Source organism: Phyllobates terribilis, unplaced genomic scaffold, assembly GCF_046119375.1.
Source record: "Phyllobates terribilis strain yellow unplaced genomic scaffold, ASM4611937v1 Scaffold_2__4_contigs__length_985480577, whole genome shotgun sequence".
In the NCBI taxonomy this organism is placed as follows: Eukaryota; Metazoa; Chordata; class Amphibia; order Anura; family Dendrobatidae; genus Phyllobates; species Phyllobates terribilis.
This window is the reverse complement of record NW_027362762.1, coordinates 901598056-901616703: the sequence shown is the minus strand read 5'-3', so window position 1 is coordinate 901616703 and position 18648 is coordinate 901598056. Positions and strand designations below refer to the sequence as shown.

General features: G+C 40.5%; 1 protein-coding gene across 16 annotated transcripts in view; it reads left to right on the top strand.

Annotated features, from left to right (window-relative positions):
- ROBO2 (roundabout guidance receptor 2) overlaps positions 1-18648 on the top strand; it is a 1535448-nt gene that overhangs the window by 1450799 nt on the left and 66001 nt on the right. For all 16 annotated transcript variants that reach the window (XM_073668228.1, XM_073668234.1, XM_073668219.1 and 13 more), the window contains 2 exons: positions 906-1077; positions 17671-17853. In XM_073668228.1, coding sequence (XP_073524329.1) covers positions 906-1077; positions 17671-17853 — 355 coding nt within the window. The remainder of the gene's footprint in view (positions 1-905; positions 1078-17670; positions 17854-18648) is intronic.

The following is an 18648-nucleotide window of genomic DNA, read 5'->3' as shown; positions in this document are numbered from 1 at the left end:
TGTTCTTTAGCCCAAACAAGTCTCTTCTGCTTGTTGCCTGTCCTTAGCAGTGGTTTCCTAGAAGCTATTTTACCATGAAGGCCTGCTGCACAAAGTCTCCTCTTAACAGTTGTTGTAGAGATGTGTCTGCTGCTAGAACTCTGTGTGGCATTGACCTGGTCTCTAATCTGAGCTGCTGTTAACCTGCGATTTCTGAGGCTGGTGACTCGGATAAACTTATCCTCAGAAGCAGAGGTGACTCTTGGTCTTCCTTTCCTGGGACGGTCCTCATGTGAGCCTGTTTCTTTGTAGCGTTTGATGGTTTTTGCAACTGCACTTGGGGACACTTTCAAAGTTTTCCCAATTTTTCGCACTGACTGACCTTCATTTCTTAAAGTAATGATGGCCACTCATTTTTCTTTAATTAGCTGCTTTTTTCTTGCCATAATACAAATTCTAACAGTCTATTCAGTAGGACTATCAGCTGTGTATCCACCAGACTTCTCCACAACACAACTGATGGTCCCAACCCCATTTATAAGGCAAGAAATCCCACTTATTAAACCTGACAGGGCACACCTGTGAAGTGAAAACCATTTCCGGTGACTACCTCTTGAAGCTCATCAAGAGAATGCCAAGAGTGTGCAAAGCAGTCGTCAAAGCAAAAGGTGGCTACTTTGAAGAACCTAGAATATAAGACATATTTTCAGTTGTTTCACACTTTTTTGTTAAGTATATAATTCCACGTGTGTTAATTCATAGTTTTGATGCCTTCAGTGTGAATGTACAATTTTCATAGTCATGAAAATACAGAAAAATCTTTAAATGAGAAGGTGTGTCCAAACTTTTGGTCTGTACTGTATTTAGTATAAAATATGATATACCTAATAGTAATTCATGATTTTTTTTTAATTAAATCGTTACAGATATGGTGTCTAGGCAATGAGACCCGGTTCCACATCAACAAGACAGTCGATGCTGCCATTCGGTCGGTGGTGATTGGAGGCCTTTTTCCCGGGATACAGTATAGGGTTGAGGTTGCTGCAAGCACAAGTGCCGGAATTGGAGTCAAAAGTGACCCTCAACATATATTAATAGGTAAGGATTATTATTTCTGATGAAATATGATCTCTGTTAAATAATTTTGCAGGTTATTGATTCAGTGATAGGAGTTGTAGAATAAAGGTTCTTGGGCACTAATACAAGATTTCTACCCCAACCAGTTTACACTGTTCCTTTGTATGTGGCAGAGGGTCCATGGAGACCTAAATACTTGTTTAAATGAAGTTACAGATCTAACAAGGGTTACCTTGACTCAGATAACGCAGTGCTGTGATATCTAAGCACAAAAAGTGTAATTCAACACCTAATTTAACTTGACATTGGTCAATGGCTTGTTAACAGTGCTTTCACATTGCGTTCCAGAAACCATTCGGTGGACCCGTCGGTCCTTATGTCTGAAGCCCCCCTGAAAACGCGCGCTCTGCCGTGCATCATTTTCAAGCGTGTACACCTACTCTCTGCTGGCACCATTATAGTCTAAGACCCTACTGGTGCATACGTCGAAATCTCGTTTTGTGAGGGGTTTGGACGTAAGCCCTGACAGGACCACCAAACAGGTGCCGGAATGCAGTGTGAAAGCACCCGAAATTATCTTCATCCTCATACGTGGAGTAACGTCCATGACAAGTTATCAAGCTTATGCATTGTTAGTCATAATAACCCTGGCTACATCTGTACTCTAATGTATGCAACCAGGATAGTCATACTCTGCTAAAATCTTGTCCCCTTGATACCTTTCTCTAGACAAATGCAAATGTTTTCCATTGTAATTATTTCTAAAAAGAGTAGCATAAAGATTCCATCGCAACATTTAGAATGGGACTGCTTCTGATACTGGTTTACTTTATTATGCTTCTCATCAAGCATTTGTTGTCACCCCTTTCACTGGTAGAGAGAAAGACTTAACCTCTAGGCTAGCATCACCCTCTCTTGGTTTCTTTGAAGATGGAGCTCTACCCATTAAGTTAGAGGAAATATGACCAATCTAAAGTTTGCATTACACCCTAGATAACTGTTGACTAATGATGAGCGAGTATGTTTTGTTAACCCTTTCGCCGAGTATGCTCGGGCGAACACCGAGTAGTTACAGCTGCTCGGTGATATGTTTGAATCACTCCCATGTGCATGATTTGTGACTGTTTGACAACTTTAATACATGTGAGGAATGTGTAAGAAATAGACATTCCTTACATGTACTAAAGCTGTCAAACAGTCACAAATCATGCACGCAGGAGTGATTCACACATAACACCGAGCAGCTGTAACTACTCGGTGCTCGCCCGAGTATACTCGGCAAAAGGGTTAACAAAACATACTCGCTCATCACTACTGTTCACCAAAATCTATATCTCCCAAACCCCTATTCGTATACATGAACATTCAACTCAACTGAGCATACATGTGTTAGGGAGAGAGCCTCTTCTGGGAGCAGCTAATCTCCTAGGAGAAAAAAAAGATTGGGTATGTTGAAATCTTATATGTTCAATCCTTCTTGTTCCCGGGTTCTGGCACAGCCAGGAGACTCCCATACAGATTATATGGTTGGCCAATTAAATTTATCTAAGTAGTATGTCATACTCACCAACATCACTAGTAAGATAGAGAAGGTAACTCTCACCACCAGGACCACCCGGGAATGCCGCAATTGAGCAGGATTGCCCACTTTTAGACCTGCACAAATTTGTTTGGATTATTTTCTGGAAAATTCGGGATTGCTGGCATTAATGGTATTGGCAATTTACCTTTTGTACTCTTCAGTCTTGCAAGAACCTTTATTAGCCACAGTGGTTACTTACGTTGTTTGTGCATTCTTGATGAGAACAATGAACTGTTTTGTTACATTTGGGGCTTAGTACTACATGATATTCTGTATGTCACATATTGCAATTTCTGCAATGTTTGAGAGCATAAAACATTGCTCTTTGTACACTCCTGGTGCCCCTTGTGAAGCATTTCGGTCCTTGTGATATAGTGTCTCAACAACGTTCATTAATAGCTAATGCATAATATGACTCCTATAATGAACACATGATTTGACGTTAGAGAATTACTTGGATTTCAAATGTAGGGCTTTTCAGACCTGTCTTGCTCCTTTGCCAGTGTATTACCATTGATGGTGTCACTGGGGATTTCTCCAGGATATAGAAGTGCAGCTGTAATCAAATCAGCAGAGCATTCAACTGAGCACAAACCTATGATGGCTTCTCGGCTCCATTCCACCTTGGAGTAGAACGATGCTCAACATGAGCTCATTCAGAGGAATTAACAAACAATGCGAGTTATCTGGATATATTAGTATAAAATAAGCACAGTCTATTACCTCTCCTAATCATCCCTTCCTAATGTCTCCCATCCTGTTCTCCACCAGAGAACAGTTTCACCATCTTAAAAATATTTAAGTCTTTGGTATAAGTACATTTTTCTAATATATTACATCAGTTAACCATTTTATAGAAAAATAAGGCAAAAAAATTGAAATTTGTGAAATTAAAATATAGCTATTTTTATATAAAGGTTTCCTGTGTCTTATGCAAATATTCGAGACTGGCACTCTCCATTTCCATAAGATACAACATGGCAGTAGTCACACGATATATCTACTTGACCATTTTCCTGGCTGTCCCAGGCTGATTTCTCATCTACCCAGGCGCAGCGCAGAACACCAGCTAAACACATTCAGCGCATGCACAGACACATACGACGTAATCTACTGTATCTACGAATGTGATGTGTACAGTCAGCTCCTTTTCTGTGCTTTGCAGATATGAAGGCAACTAGGCACTGTCCATGGACCTATCATATGATCATCGATGGACCTATCATATGATCATCCATGGACCTATCATATGATCATCCATGGACCTATCATATGATCATCCATGGACCTATAATATGATCATCCATGGACCTATCATATGATCATCCATGGACCTATCATATGATCATCTATGGACCTATCATATGATCATCCATGGACCTATCATATGATCATCCATGGACCTATCATATGATCATCCATGGACCTATCATATGATCATCCATGGACCTATCATATCATCATCCATAGACCTATCATATGATCATCCATGGACCTATCATATGATCATCCATGGACCTATCATATGATCATCCATGGACCTATAATATGATCATCCATGGACCTATCATATGATCATCCATGGACCTATAATATGATCATCCATGGACCTATCATATGATCATCCATGGACCTATCATATGATCATCCATGGACCTATCATATGATCATCCATGGACCTATCATATGATCATCCATGGACCTATCATATGATCATCCATGGACCTATCATATCATCATCCATAGACCTATCATATGATCATCCATGGACCTATCATATGATCACCCATAGACCTATCATATGATCAGTGATCACTCATAGACCTATCATATGACCACTCATGGACCTATCATACAATGACCCATGGACCTATCATACGATCACTCATGGACCTATCATATGATCACTCATGGACCTATCATATGATGACCCATGGACCTATCATATGATCACTCATGGACCTATCATATGATGACCCATGGACCTATCATATGATGACCCATGGACCTATCATATGATGACCCATGGACCTATGATATGATCACCCATGGACCTATCATATGTTCGCCCATGGACCTTTATTTCGCTGGTCTTGATGAAGTGGCATTCTGGAGTCAGAGGTTCTTCATTCATGATGAGGTGCATGACTCTTGCTGAATCAGGAGTGTCTAATAAGTGGTGTGTGCTTCAATGCACCTTGTCATAATTCTTACTCTGGTGTAAGATTTCTGTCGTAAAGAACTGGAGTAAGATTTCTGACTAAAGGAAATAGACAAGTTGTGGTGTAACGGCTCTGTCCCGTGTGAAACCACCAAAAGTCAAAAAAATGTTGTGCAACTCCGAGTTGCGCAAAAAAATTAGCGCTTTTCAAAGCAATTTACGCTGAAATTGCTTGGAAGAATCAGGGTCTTAAACTTGAACATCACAAATTAGCACAGAGTTGTTACCTTTTGTCTTTTTTATGTAAAGTGGCCAGCCTCTAAATTATCCAATGACATTTGTATAATATTTGTTTTTTACTAACTAATGCAAAATGTTGACAATTTCTGTATAACTTAGGATCCGTTTACACAGACTGATCGGTGGCACTAAATGACCGCTGGTCAGTAAACCTTTACCGATTGGCAGTCGTCTAATTACCTGGTTACACTGGGAGACCAGAGTAAATGATGCCCACTGAATGATCTGTAATAGATCGCTCAATGAGCATAAGCCACCAAGGTTCTCGGCAGTGCGAGCCCCGTTTACACAGGACGATGCGCTGTCGAGAACAGTGATCATTTGTGTTGCGAAAAATAACATTTCAGCGGATGAACAACCATTTTGCTCATTCATAAGATGATTGTCAACCGGTTCATGATTATATTTCAGTATCAATACAGCTTAACCCATCTCGCAGCCAGGCAGTAGATTTTGGATAAACTTCAAGGTGACATTGTATTTAAAGGGTATTTGTCCCCAGGTTTTTGCACCATAATATAAAACAAGAGAACCTGATTTCAGGGATGTGTTACTTGCTAGACTGTGTATTATCGTTTTAATTCAATCAGTGTTTTGTCAGCAGGAAATTATCACTGCAGGACTAGGTCTCATGTGCAGGTAAGTCCAGCTAATTTGTGTAATCTCGCCCCACTGCTGTTTGTCAGCTTGCTGACAATATACAGTGTACACAGGAAGCAGCCAATCATTGGTGTGGGCGGGGTTACTCAGTGCTTAACATTCTGACCACTGCTACATTTACTACAGAGAAAGCAGAGATTCTATCAAACTGCACCAACAAGTCCTGTAAGTGGCACATTGCTGGAATCAGGGTTTCTGCCACTGCATCATGCTGCTCTCAGATTACAAAGCAGAAACCTGCTGACCAATTCCCTTTAAATGTGTTTAAGTAAGAACTTTGCATAAATCAATAGTACAAGTGAATATAAGAAACTTTGTAATATAGCTTATCAGATAATTCTTTCTCCACTTGAAAATCACTTCAATGGGACGGCCAAACATAGCTTTTCCATCAGTTCAATAGAAGTGAATGAAGCGGTGGTCATATAAGAGAGATACGGCTCCAATCACACAGAAGAATTTGAGATCCACGTCCGCGGGATCCCAAAGGTTGGATACCCAATGATCACACATTTATCACTTATCTGGTGGATAGATCATATTATTAGTGTTAAAACCCCTTTAATTTACACTCACAGCATATTATTATTTATCGGCCTTCACCTTGATCTTGAGACCTGGCGCCTTGATCAATGAACACTCTGTAGAAAGATCCATCTGGTGCGAGTCTAGATAGGTCCACCAGGGTCTTCTCTGCCATTATTTTGATAGTATCAAGCCATCGGGTTGCTGGTCTTCCTCTGCGCCTTGTTCCTTCCATTCTTCTGACCATGATGTCCTTCTCCAGTGATTGCTCTCTCCGTATGTTGTGTCCAAAGTAAACAAGTCATGTATAGTACCTAAATAATACAGTCATACAGTGCCTAAATGAACAATGCCAGATGGATACCAAAACATCAATGAACAAGCTGTATCCCGTGCAGCTTTCTTTCCGTAAGTGTGGATACCATGAAAGGATTTGGGCTCCAGGTGCCAATGGTGCCCTTCAGTATTCACGGGAGAAGCACACACATGGTTGCACAGCCCTAAGGATGGCCCTCCATGCCCCTAAAAATAATTTACTGGGTAAATAGACCACAATTTTGGCAGTGGTCATTGAGGTTTGCTGATAATTGTTCTTCCAGGATGGGAGAAGATTTTTTTTTTAATTGACCTATTGAGAGCAGATAATGAATATTTTCATTACCTACGAGCCCTCCTCCATGCTGCGTTCTATTTCCATCGGCTTGTGACAAAAAGAGTCAGTAGGTGCTAAGTGCCTCGTGTCTCCTTGGAAGCACTGGCTCCTAGTAAGTCAATAGGTTACATCCTCTTATTTTATGGTTCATTAGTTACACCTTGCATATAGCTCCTAACACCTAATTAATATCACTAGTTCATAGGAAATTGATAAGCTGCCGTATCGTAATGATTGGTTCAGCCCACGAAACGGCTTTCCTCTGTGCGTGGAAGGAAGGAAGGGGAATTTAATGCTTCTGCACAGCTGTCTGATGCTTCAGACCTTTACCCTGGGCCCAGACATATCCTATGTATTATTCACTACAATATATGGAAATAATAGACGCACAGAGCCAGTTATTCAATAATTATATTAGGTTTTTTTAAAAAAAAAAATCAAGTTCATTATCTCCTTTGGGTCGTCTGGTACAGATTACAGCTAAGTACAATTATAAGAACGCTGGATTGCAGTAACCTTTTTGCTGTGTATAAAAGTGGTTTCATTTACATTTGCTCAGTATTCACCAGGGCATTAATGAGTTTGCAGTTCATGTTATAAGCGAGAGCGGAGAGTGAAGAAATGAGTCTTTTCTATGGAATAATGCCCATAAGTGGACTAGGCAACGTAATGGGGACGACGGCTAATTCGTTTGTGAAATAATTATGCAGTTTTTCATTCCAAAACAGACGAAAGGTTTTGTTTTGGCCCCAAAAAAAAGGTAATTAATTATGTAGAATATAGTCAATGTTAAAGGGAATGTGTAATCAGAAAATGACCTATTGTTTAAGTCAGTGTTCCATGTTTAATCTCTATTTTTAATTTTAGATTATTTTATATTTTTCTTATAACTACTAATATTAAAAAAAAAACTTAAACCTTGTAATTTTCACAATAGCTACTTTTTTAGGAGGGTGAAGGGGGCACATCATTTTTAATGGTGCAAAATTAAAAAAACAAAATAACTTTTTCGTCTTATTGAATTACTATTTAGTAACATAGTAACGTAGGTTGAAAAAAGACCTAGGTCCATAAAGTTCAACCTTCTTCCCGCAATTTTACTCCCTAACTAACACTACACTAACTTACTAACTAACTGGACTACGTCTCACAATGTATTATTATTATTATTATTATTATTACCATTTTTATTATTGCTGCACTACTACAGTTAAAAATGTACCTGTTTATAATTTAATTTTTTATTTAATTTTGTCTTATTGAATTAATATTTTATTTAAAAAAATTCTAAATACTGTGCCCCTAGGCAAAGGCATCACAAGCATCCAAAAAAAAAAAAAGATGCAGGGCGTTGCACATGCCCTACATCCTTCTTGAAATGTATGTAGTTGGATCTTGGGGTAAAGCAGGGAGCCATAGACTCTCTGCCCCACTACTGTCTGTCCTGGCGGCTGCTGTTAGCCTACAGCCTATGAGATGCCACCATCAGGGCCTAGGCGCAGTAACGGTCTCTCGAATTACAGTAGGTGTGTCTGAACTTTATTCTTTCACGCAGAGAGACACCAGTCTGGCATTATTTTCTATGGGGCTCTCAGGGGACATCCTTCATTTTTAAAGGGCCCAACAGAACACAACTTTCTAAAAAGAGCTCTCAGAGGGCATTATTACTGGGTTTTCGTGTTTTATGGCTCAATATTTGTCCGGCCTCAAGCGATAATAACCCCTGTTCATTTGCTCGAATCTACCAACATTTTCGTAAAGTTTACATCTATGGTCCCATAGATTTTACACACTTCTCCACAGAATACACTAAAACTAAGGTCTCTTTCACTTATCATCAGTTTTTTTGGTATGATATGGTATCTATTATTTTTGAGGCTAGATAATGGACCCATTACAGCACATGTCTATTTTTTTGCAGACAGTTTGGCTACAAAAAAAATGGAAGCTTGTTCTACTTTAATCCATGTAATGCTGCTATAACTCGCCATGTAGTGCAGATCTATCTTGCCAATATCTCACCGGCCTAAGTGACATCCCAAGAGCGTTATACTGTATGTGATAATATAGTGTCAGCAAGTATAACATGTGTATATGGCCTCTTTTTTTAATTGGCCCAGACCGCCAAGACCACTTCTTCTATTTCTGCAGAATGTATCCTACAGATATCTCTGGCTTACTGCTCTTCCAGCATCCTCCTCACATGTACCCACCTCTACACGAACCGTATAGAGCTACTACCCTAGACAATAACCATGCCCCCTTTGTACCCTGCAAAATAACAGCGCCCTCCTTTTGTTCCCACACAGTAATAGTGCCTCCCTCCTTATTCTTTTACAGTGTCCTGTAGTATTAATGTCCCCCGTTGCCTCATTGTAGTAATAGTGTCTTCCTTTGCCTCTTTAGTTTATCAGGCCCCTTTAGTAATAATGTACTTCTAGACCTCATAATAATAATCATAATAATATTAATAATTTCCCCAGTGCCTTCTAAAAATAATCATATGGTACGAGCCTCTTTTTAATAATTACTCCCATTGTCCCTTCTTTAAATAATGCCCCCTTTGTCCTCCTTTAAATAATGCCCCCATTATCCCCCTTTTATTAATGAACCCCCAGTGGGCCTCTTTATGATAATAACCAGCCCAGTGTGACTGCTTTTGATAATGTCTATCCCATGTGCATCCCCTCCTTTTGATAATATCCCTCCCCTGTATCTCCCCTCCTTTTGATAATATCCCTCTCCTGTATCTCCCCTCCTTTTGACCACATCTCCCCAGTGTGCCCACCTTTCTTTTGACAATCCTCCCCTCATTGTGTCTCCTGGACTTTTGATAATATTTCCCCAGTGTGTCTCCATATGATAATAACCAGCCCTGTGTGGCTCCTTTTGACAGTCTGTCTCCACCTCCCAGTGTGCCTCCTTTCCTTTTGATAACGACCCCCAATGTGCCACTTATTACTAATAATAAAATCACCCTACGATTGTTCAAAGAATAAAATAAACTAATCCTCACCTACCCCGCCTCCCATCCCGAGAAGTGACTCACTCCTCCTCTGCAGTCTGTGGGCTGGCTCAGACGGTGAAATGTTGTGATGTCATTGAGCCGTCTTATATCTCCATTGAGATGCCAACTTTTTTATAGGTCGTTCGTTGCCTTACTGAACTGTGGATGGCTCTCGGCTGAGCTACAATTTTTACAGGATGGGCATCTTAATGATGTCAATAATGAAAATATTGCTGTCCTATGCAGCCCACAATTGGACCAGCCCATCTGGCATTTGCCAGAATTGCCAGACAGCCAGTCAGGCTCTGCCTCTGACTATGTTGTAGCTCTAAAAAATAATAAAAAATGTATAGCAGGAGACAATAAGAACAGCATTTAATCTCTATGACTTTGGCCTCTGCTCACATATTGCTGCCTTTATTATATATACAGTAGTTGATAGAAACATATAGAATACATTGTGGTCATACGTGTAATATACAAATCCATATAACCATATATTCTGGCTTATCCCCAGCCCATTACATTACGCCGTACACCCTGCCAAATGGAGTTAGGTTTCTGCAGTAAACACCAGATAAAAGAACAAGTATATTGGGCATAAAAAGAACGCCGACCCAAAGGAGCCATCTTTTCCAGATAATTATGCTCAAGATGGCAGCTAATTGTTTCCTTAACGATCTCAGCGTCCCTGCCTCAACAATCATTTTATGACACCTTCTTTTATGTCATTAATACTCCGAGCATTGAAAGCAATTATGCCGCTCTTATATCGTATATATTCCTTTTGGATTTTTTCTTCATTAACTCGGTGGAGTTGTGGGCTAGATGAAATAGCACCTATGGGTCACATTGACTGATGAGAGGGTTTTACTGTTTGCTTTGTAAAAAATGTAATTGGACTCCTTATTAACCCCCTTTGTCTTTTCTATATTGTAGAATAACACATATTGATCTCCAAATACAAACAGCCCCGGAAAATCATTACTAGTTCAGGATCAGCGCCTCATTTATATCACTAATAAAATATATCTATTCTGTTCTAATAAAACAGATAATTAGAGTATTGAATGGAAATGCGAACACATGGTTGGGGAATATCTAAGCACAGATCAAATCATCTCAAGGTTATCCGATTATGTAAACTTGTACTTTATATTTCTTTATATAGTGTTTTATGCAGCCTGGATTTTATTATATCATGCCGATTGCTAAGATTGAAGCAATACACAATACAGGATTACATAAATCTCGTCGACCCGATAAGACTTTTATAATCCACATCATAATGGTTGTATAATTCTGAGATTAGCATGGTCATTTTATAAATTGAGCTAAAGAGTGAGAGACCACATGAGTACAAGTGTATACAGTCTCCTCTCTCCCAACCTGGCTGACAGCTGCAGCTTGTACTGAGCATTGTGAGGTCTCAGCAGTGAGGAGGACACTGTTCAGCTGTCAGTCAGGCTAGGTGGGTGGAAATTGAGCTTATGCTTTCACAGCTACATACAGCTACAGCCATTCTGGCATGGATTTTCATAGTAATTACAACAGCCTCATCGTGTCTAAAATTATATTTAATATTATCATATCTGGTGACGGATCCACCTAAACTGAATAACAAAGAAAAACTATTAACACCGTTTCTATTACACAATTTCTGACGGTGCTCCTGGACTTTATTTATGAGCCACCAGCACTTGAAGCCAATCACATGCTGATCACAGTCAAGAGGTCTACTGCTGGCATCACCGCTCACTGATGAGTGCCATGATGTCAATAGTTCAGTACTAGTGATGAGCGAGCATTCTCGTTTAACCCTTTCGCCAAGCACGCTCAGGTGCTTTCCGAGTATCTTCAGCATGCTCGTATATTAAGGTTAAGTCCCTGCATCTGCATGATTAATGGCTGTTAGTCAGCCTCAACACATGTGAAGATTCCCTAACAAACAGGCAATCCCTGCATGTGTTGAGGCTGACTAACAGTCATAAATCATGCAGACGCAGGGAGTCGAACTTAATATACGAGCACGCCGAAAATACTCGGAAAGCACCTGAGCGTGCTCGGCGAAAGAGACAAACGAGCACGCTCGCTCATCACTATTCAGCACATAACCGATGAGGCTATTGATTTTCTACAACAGTCATGTGCCTGCCACTCGCAAACAGAAACCAGGAGAACTAAAAGAACAAAAAAGAACTAAAAGAACTCCTAAGCTGGATCTTCCGAGGAAAAGAAAGTTGAGTAGTGGATTTTTTCTTTAGATTATAGCACACAGTTTGTATATAATATATACACACCATATGCTATAATCTAAAAGACAAAAAAACTGCTCAACTTTCTTTTCCTCTGAAGGTCCAGCTTAGGAGTTCTTTTAGTTATTTCAGTATATATATATATATATATATATATATATATATATATATATATATATAAATATATATACACTGCTCAAAAAAATAAAGGGAACACTTAAACAACAGAATAAAACTCCAAGTGAATCAAACTTCTGTGAAATCAAACTGTCCACTTAGGAAGCAACACTGATTGACAATCAATTTCACATGCTGTTGTGCAAATGGAGCAGACAATAGATGGAAATTATTGGCAATTATCAAGACACCCTCAATAAAGGAGTGGTTCTGCAGGTGGGGACCACAGACCACATCTCAGTACCAATGCTTTCTAGCTGATGTTTTTGTCACTTTTGAATGTTGGTTGTGCTTTAACACTCGTGGTAGCATGAGACTGACTCTACAACCCACATAAGTTGCTCAGGTAGTGCAGCTCATCCAGGATGGCACATCAATGTGAGCTGTGGCAAGAAGGTTTGCTATGTCTGTCAGCGTGTGTCCAGAGGCTGGAGGCGCTACCAGGAGACAGGCCAGTACAGCAGGAGACATGGAGGGGGCCATAGGAGGGCAACAACCCAGCAGCAGGACCGCTACCTCCGCCTTTGTGCAAGGAGGAAGAGAAGGAGCACTGCCAGAGCCCTGAAAAATGACCTCCAGCAGGCCACAAATGTGCATGTGTCTGCACAAATGGTTAGAAACCGACTCCATGAGGGTGGTATGAGGGCCCGACGTCCACAGATGGGGGTTGTGCTCACAGCCCAACACCGTGCAGGGCGCTTGGCATTTGCCACAGAACACCAGGATTGGCAAAGTCGCCACTGGCGCCCTGTGCTCTTCACAGATGAAAGCAGGTTCACACTGAGCACATGTGACAGACGTGACAGAGTCTGGAGACGCTGTGGAGAGCGATCTGCTGCCTGCAACATCCTTCACCATGACCGGTTTGGCAGTGGGTCAGTAATGGTGTGGGGTGGCATTTCTTTGAAGGGCCGCACAGCCCTTCATGTTCTCGCCAGATGTAGCCTGACTGCCATTAGGTACTGAGATGAGATCCTCAGACCCCTTGTGAGACCATATGCTGGTGCGGTTGGTCCTTGGTTCCTCCTAATGCAGGACAATGCCAGACCTCATGTGGCTGGAGTGTGTCAGCAGTTCCTGCAAGATGAAGCCATTGAAGCTATGAACTGGCCCGCCCGTTCCCCAGACCTGAATCCGATTGAGCACATCTGGGACATCATGTCTCGCTCCATCCACCAACGTCACGTTGCATCACAGACTGTCCAGGAGTTGGCGGATGCTTTAGTCCAGGTCTGGTAGGAGATCCCACAGGAGACCATCCGCAACCTCATCAGGAGCATGCCCAAGCGTTGTAGGGAGGTCATACAGGCACGTGGAGGCCACACACAATACTGAGCCTCATCAGGAGCATGCCCAGGCGTTGTAGGGAGGTCATACAGGCACGTGGAGGCCACACACAATACTGAGACTCATTCTGACTTGTTTTAAGGACATTACATCAAAGTTGGATCAGCCTGTAGTGTGTTTTCCCACTTTAATTTTGGGGGTGACTCCAAATCCAGGCCTTCATTGGTTAATAAATTTGATTTCCATTGATGATTTTTGTGTGATTTTGTTGTCAGCACATTCAGCTTTGTACAGAAAAAAGTATTCAATGAGAATATTTCATTCATTCAGATCTAGGATGTGTCTTTTGAGTGTTCCCTTTATTTTTTTGAGCAGTGTATATATACATATATATACAGTATTTACATATATGTATGTATATATTTTTTTCTGTTTTCTGCTATAAACTTGTGGCTTGTTGGTGTTTCCTAGAACCTAGAAGCGGTGGTGTAACTTTAAGCTTGTGGGTCCCAATGCAAAAGCTCCAACGGGGCCAATTATTGCAGGTTTGGCTTTTTCAATAGCACCAAATGGACCTTTTGTCCCCCCCTGGGCCTGGGTGCGATTGTACCTCATACACCTGTGAGAGTTATACCCCTGCCTAAAAGTCTACAACCTTTTTGCCAAAATATGCCCCAGCAATGTAAATCAATCTTTCGCAGCAGTTAGCTGTGCATCAAAATGACTGTTCAAACCAAGAACAGACACTTGGAACAACCTTAGTACACCCTTTGTTTGCCCCCTACTTGTTTTTCATGTATTTCTGCTCCCCTCTGCCTTGATTGACATCTCTGGCTTTACAAGAGTCAGAGGAGGACAGAGATAGATGGTCGCTGGTAGGTGGGAAGGTACACTGAACTGTTTGGCAATGCCAAAGTCGAACCAAGCACCTGAGCTTTGTTTGAACGGTCATTTTTTGCTGACAAACACCTTTTAAAAATGCAGCTGTTATTCAGCCAAATGTATCAAGTGTCTGAATTGCTGGCACCAAAGTTGGATGAGGTCTCCCCGATGCTAGATTAAAGACCTATAGATTTTAGGGTGAGCAGCAAAAATAAAATTCAATCATCTCTTCGGCGTCAGTCTCACAGTCCTACCATTCATCTATAACTTGACCTCTGTATTAGGCTTAATGGCCCATGAAGACATTACTTCTCTCTTGCCTGAACCGCTAACAGTCTATGAATCCATAGTTGTATCTAACACATTAATTTAGTCCAAATTACACTTGCGCAGATAAAATAGTACTCGCTGGTACGTAGCACTTAGGTTTGCATTTTTATAGCATAAATTGCAATAAGCTCGGTCGATTCAGACTTGCAAACTTTCACTCTATTAATTGCAGTTGATTTGGATGTGACTAATTAATTTTTGCTTCAGCAAATTAGTTTTATTCTTCATTAGCCTCCAGAAGGAGGAAGACATTGTATATCATTACATCTTTGTCTGCAGACACAATGGCGGGATGCAGGTCACCCTCATGGCTTGTCTTCCATCTAATTAGTGGAGCTGACAGTATTGTTCCTGTAACACCTGCTTTATCAGACCCTCCAGTACAAACATACCTGTGGCTTCTCGTATATATTATCCACCGGAGTACTAGATCTTTAGGACCGCTACTACTTAGTATCATCCAATAAATTGCAACTACAATTGTAACCAAGATTTGCAAATGCTTAAAATTCTGGAATTACGTTCAGTTGAGTCAATTCCCGATGATGTCGGCCAAGTTTTTGGTCAATGGAAGACAGTGTAACTCAAGAATGGGGCAAAAGTCATCCAACTTTATTAATGACAAACGAGCCTGTATATCCTTCTTGTCCCAGGAAAAAGTAGCAATGTAGCCTAGCCCTCCGTGTTCTGTGTGTTAATACCATTTATATTGCTGACCCAATAGTAAATTTTGCAACTTGAGCCAAATGCTTGGCTTCGTTCACAAGTGCACAAAGTGTACACAAAACACATACTCTTACACCTATACTGAATATCGATGCATACAGTATGTGTTTTCCTTACTTATGCTCTAAGCATATCATATCCTGAGACATGTGCAGAAACATAACCAGCTTTTAAACAAATAAAATGATTTTGTGATATTCTGTCCCAAGATGTTTCTGCTGTATCTGTTTCTGTGTGGCCACCCAGTGGTAAATTACAGCTAACTTGTTAGGAATGTATTGTGAGGATGGATGCATCTATGTACACACATAAGTTATGTTGACACAGTGATTTTTTTTTCTGCACCCAAAATCTGCACCTGCAGTAAAAATGATGTGTATACAACGCAACTATTTGCTGCTTTTTTGCTGCAGATTACATGTGTGATTTGTCTACAGTACATGTTAAAGAAGCATTCCTCCTCCTCCTCCCATCAAGTTTTTATCCTCTTAATATATTGCAGTCATCATATTATATAGCACTGTGTACTTACAATTGCTCATTTTGCCTTTCTACCCAGTACCTTCTTCTCTTTTCTCTGCTCTATGTAGAAACAGGAAGTCTCTTGTCCCTGCATTTATCATTCCCCTTGTTAACTCCTGACCCAGCTGCTCCCTCCTCCCCCGTGTCAGGGACTTTTGCAGTGATTCATGACTCATACAGGGAACATTGGCCTCCTGTTTTTACATAGATCTAGTCAGTTTTTAATCAGGTGATGTCATAGACATAATGGAAAAGAGAATAATTAACTGGGTAGAAAGGAAAAATGAGCAATTGTAAGTACACAGTGCTGTATAATATGATTGCAATATAATAAGAGGACAAAAATTATGATGGAAGGAGGGATAATTTAATAAAGTTAGTTGTATTCACCAAAAAAAAGCTTCAAAAACACTAAAAGAATTTACATGCTGCAGATTTTAAAAAATGTTGAAATGCTCGGATTCCATCAGGAAAAAAACTGTGTGTGCAAGAACTCTGTAATCTCATTTGCTTTTGCTAGTACTGTAAAACACAGCTGCTTTTCTGCAAAAAAAAATGCATTAAAAAAATGCAACACACTACAATTACTGTAATTAGTAGCAAAGTATTATCAAAAAGCGTAGTGTGGGATATTAAAGAAGAAAAAAAATTCTATATTCTCTTCCTGAAGTGACACACTCACTACTGTGTCCTCCGCGGGTATCCGGAGAGGGTATCAAAAGTAGCTAATAAACAACTGTTGATGTGTCTGAGCATCTTAAAAATGTAGGGAACAACCCTGTTACTGGCACTTGGGACATCACCATAAGGCATGTAATCATTACAGATGAGCAAGTGTTCGTAGTATCCAGTTCTAACCTATGGCACAGCCCTCTTTTGTAGCTGGTCTTCACTTCTGTGGCCGTTATTCTTAGCCCAACATCTCATGGATGTCTCCGATGCTTTCTAGACTTTGTGAAGTTATGATGTCATATGAGGCCGAGCTACTAGGTCTTACACAATTCGCGGTTGCAGCTACATCATGACGTCTCTGTGCCTAGGACGCAACAGAGACGCCCATGAGGTGCCGATCCGAGGATGTCAACTGCAGAAGTGAAGGCCAGCTGCAACAGAGGACAGGACCAGACGGCAGAGCTTGGCACCTCAAATCTTTTTGTTCATATCTAATGGTTATCTAGATAAGAATTTAGAGAGTCAAGAGTTATTGACTAGTCTTTCCTTTGCCTGCGACATGGATTTGGTGTATTGCTTTAGCCCTTTCTTTAAGTATCTTGGTTAAAGCCAAGTGACTTTTTGGTGCACATCTAGTGTCAAATGCCTTTTTAGTCCCCGTTACGCCCCAGCAACTTCTTTGGGGAACTGATCTGCTCCACCAACGCTTTAAGTAATATCCCCAAGTAATATCTGTATCTCCAGTTGATTGGCCCCCTACCAGCCGCCACGACGTCTAATCTGTAAGTTCCGCCCCCGCTTAATATAAAATCATTGTGCTCCACAAGCTATAGATGATGTGAGAGTCCTTTAAATGTCATTATCTCATTTTTACAGGAAATCGTAATGAAGTTGTAATCACAGAGAATAACAACAGCATCACCGAGCAGATCACTGACGTTGTAAAACAACCGGCCTTCATCGCAGGAATTGGTGGTGCATGCTGGGTAATTCTCATGGGATTCAGCATTTGGTTGTACTGGCGCAGAAAGAAGAGAAAGGGACTCAGCAACTATGCCGGTAAGAAATGAAATAAAACATGCCTTGCAATCTTCATTCCGGGATGCAATGATCATGAATGACGTGAAACGCGTTTTGTGCAGTGAAGTATCTTGAGTACCCAACAAAGTCTTCTTAGCCAGCAGTGATTCTAATGTAAAAACAGAACTTGTTGCAATTAATGTGATAGATATGTTGTGGAGGAAGCAATTATTGAAAAATGTTCCCAAATAATTATTCTAAGTCTTTCCCTCAGTGCTGAGAAGGGAATCTGAAAAAGGATCAACCCCCCTAAGCCGTCTATATGGGCATGTAGGTTATATGAAGCTGAATAAAATGATGCCTTGATATCTGAGAACCAATGTCTTATTCCAGAAAAATCCACGCTTTCTTTATATGTAAATGAGCTGTTAAGATCTATGAGCCGGACATAGCTCTCCCTGAGAATCTACCTCCAGAGCTTGTTTTTAATTAAAGCGGGTTACCAGTGTGAGACATGTAATGACTGACAGTCATTTGTCTTGATCCACATTTCCCAAATGTTTTAAATTAAGCTCTGGAGGCAGATTCTCAGGGAGATCTATGTCCGGCCCATAGATCTTAACAGCTCATTTACATATTTACATAAGAAAAATGTGGATTTTGTTGGAGTACGTTATCAAATTGTATTTATCAAGGTATCATTTTATTCAGCTCCCCATGAACTGCATGTCAATATAGACGGCTTAGGAGGGTTGATCCTACTGGCAGTTTCCCTTTACATTATCATTGTCATTTTGCCCTCTAGAATCAGCAGAACATCTTATGTAGTCTCTG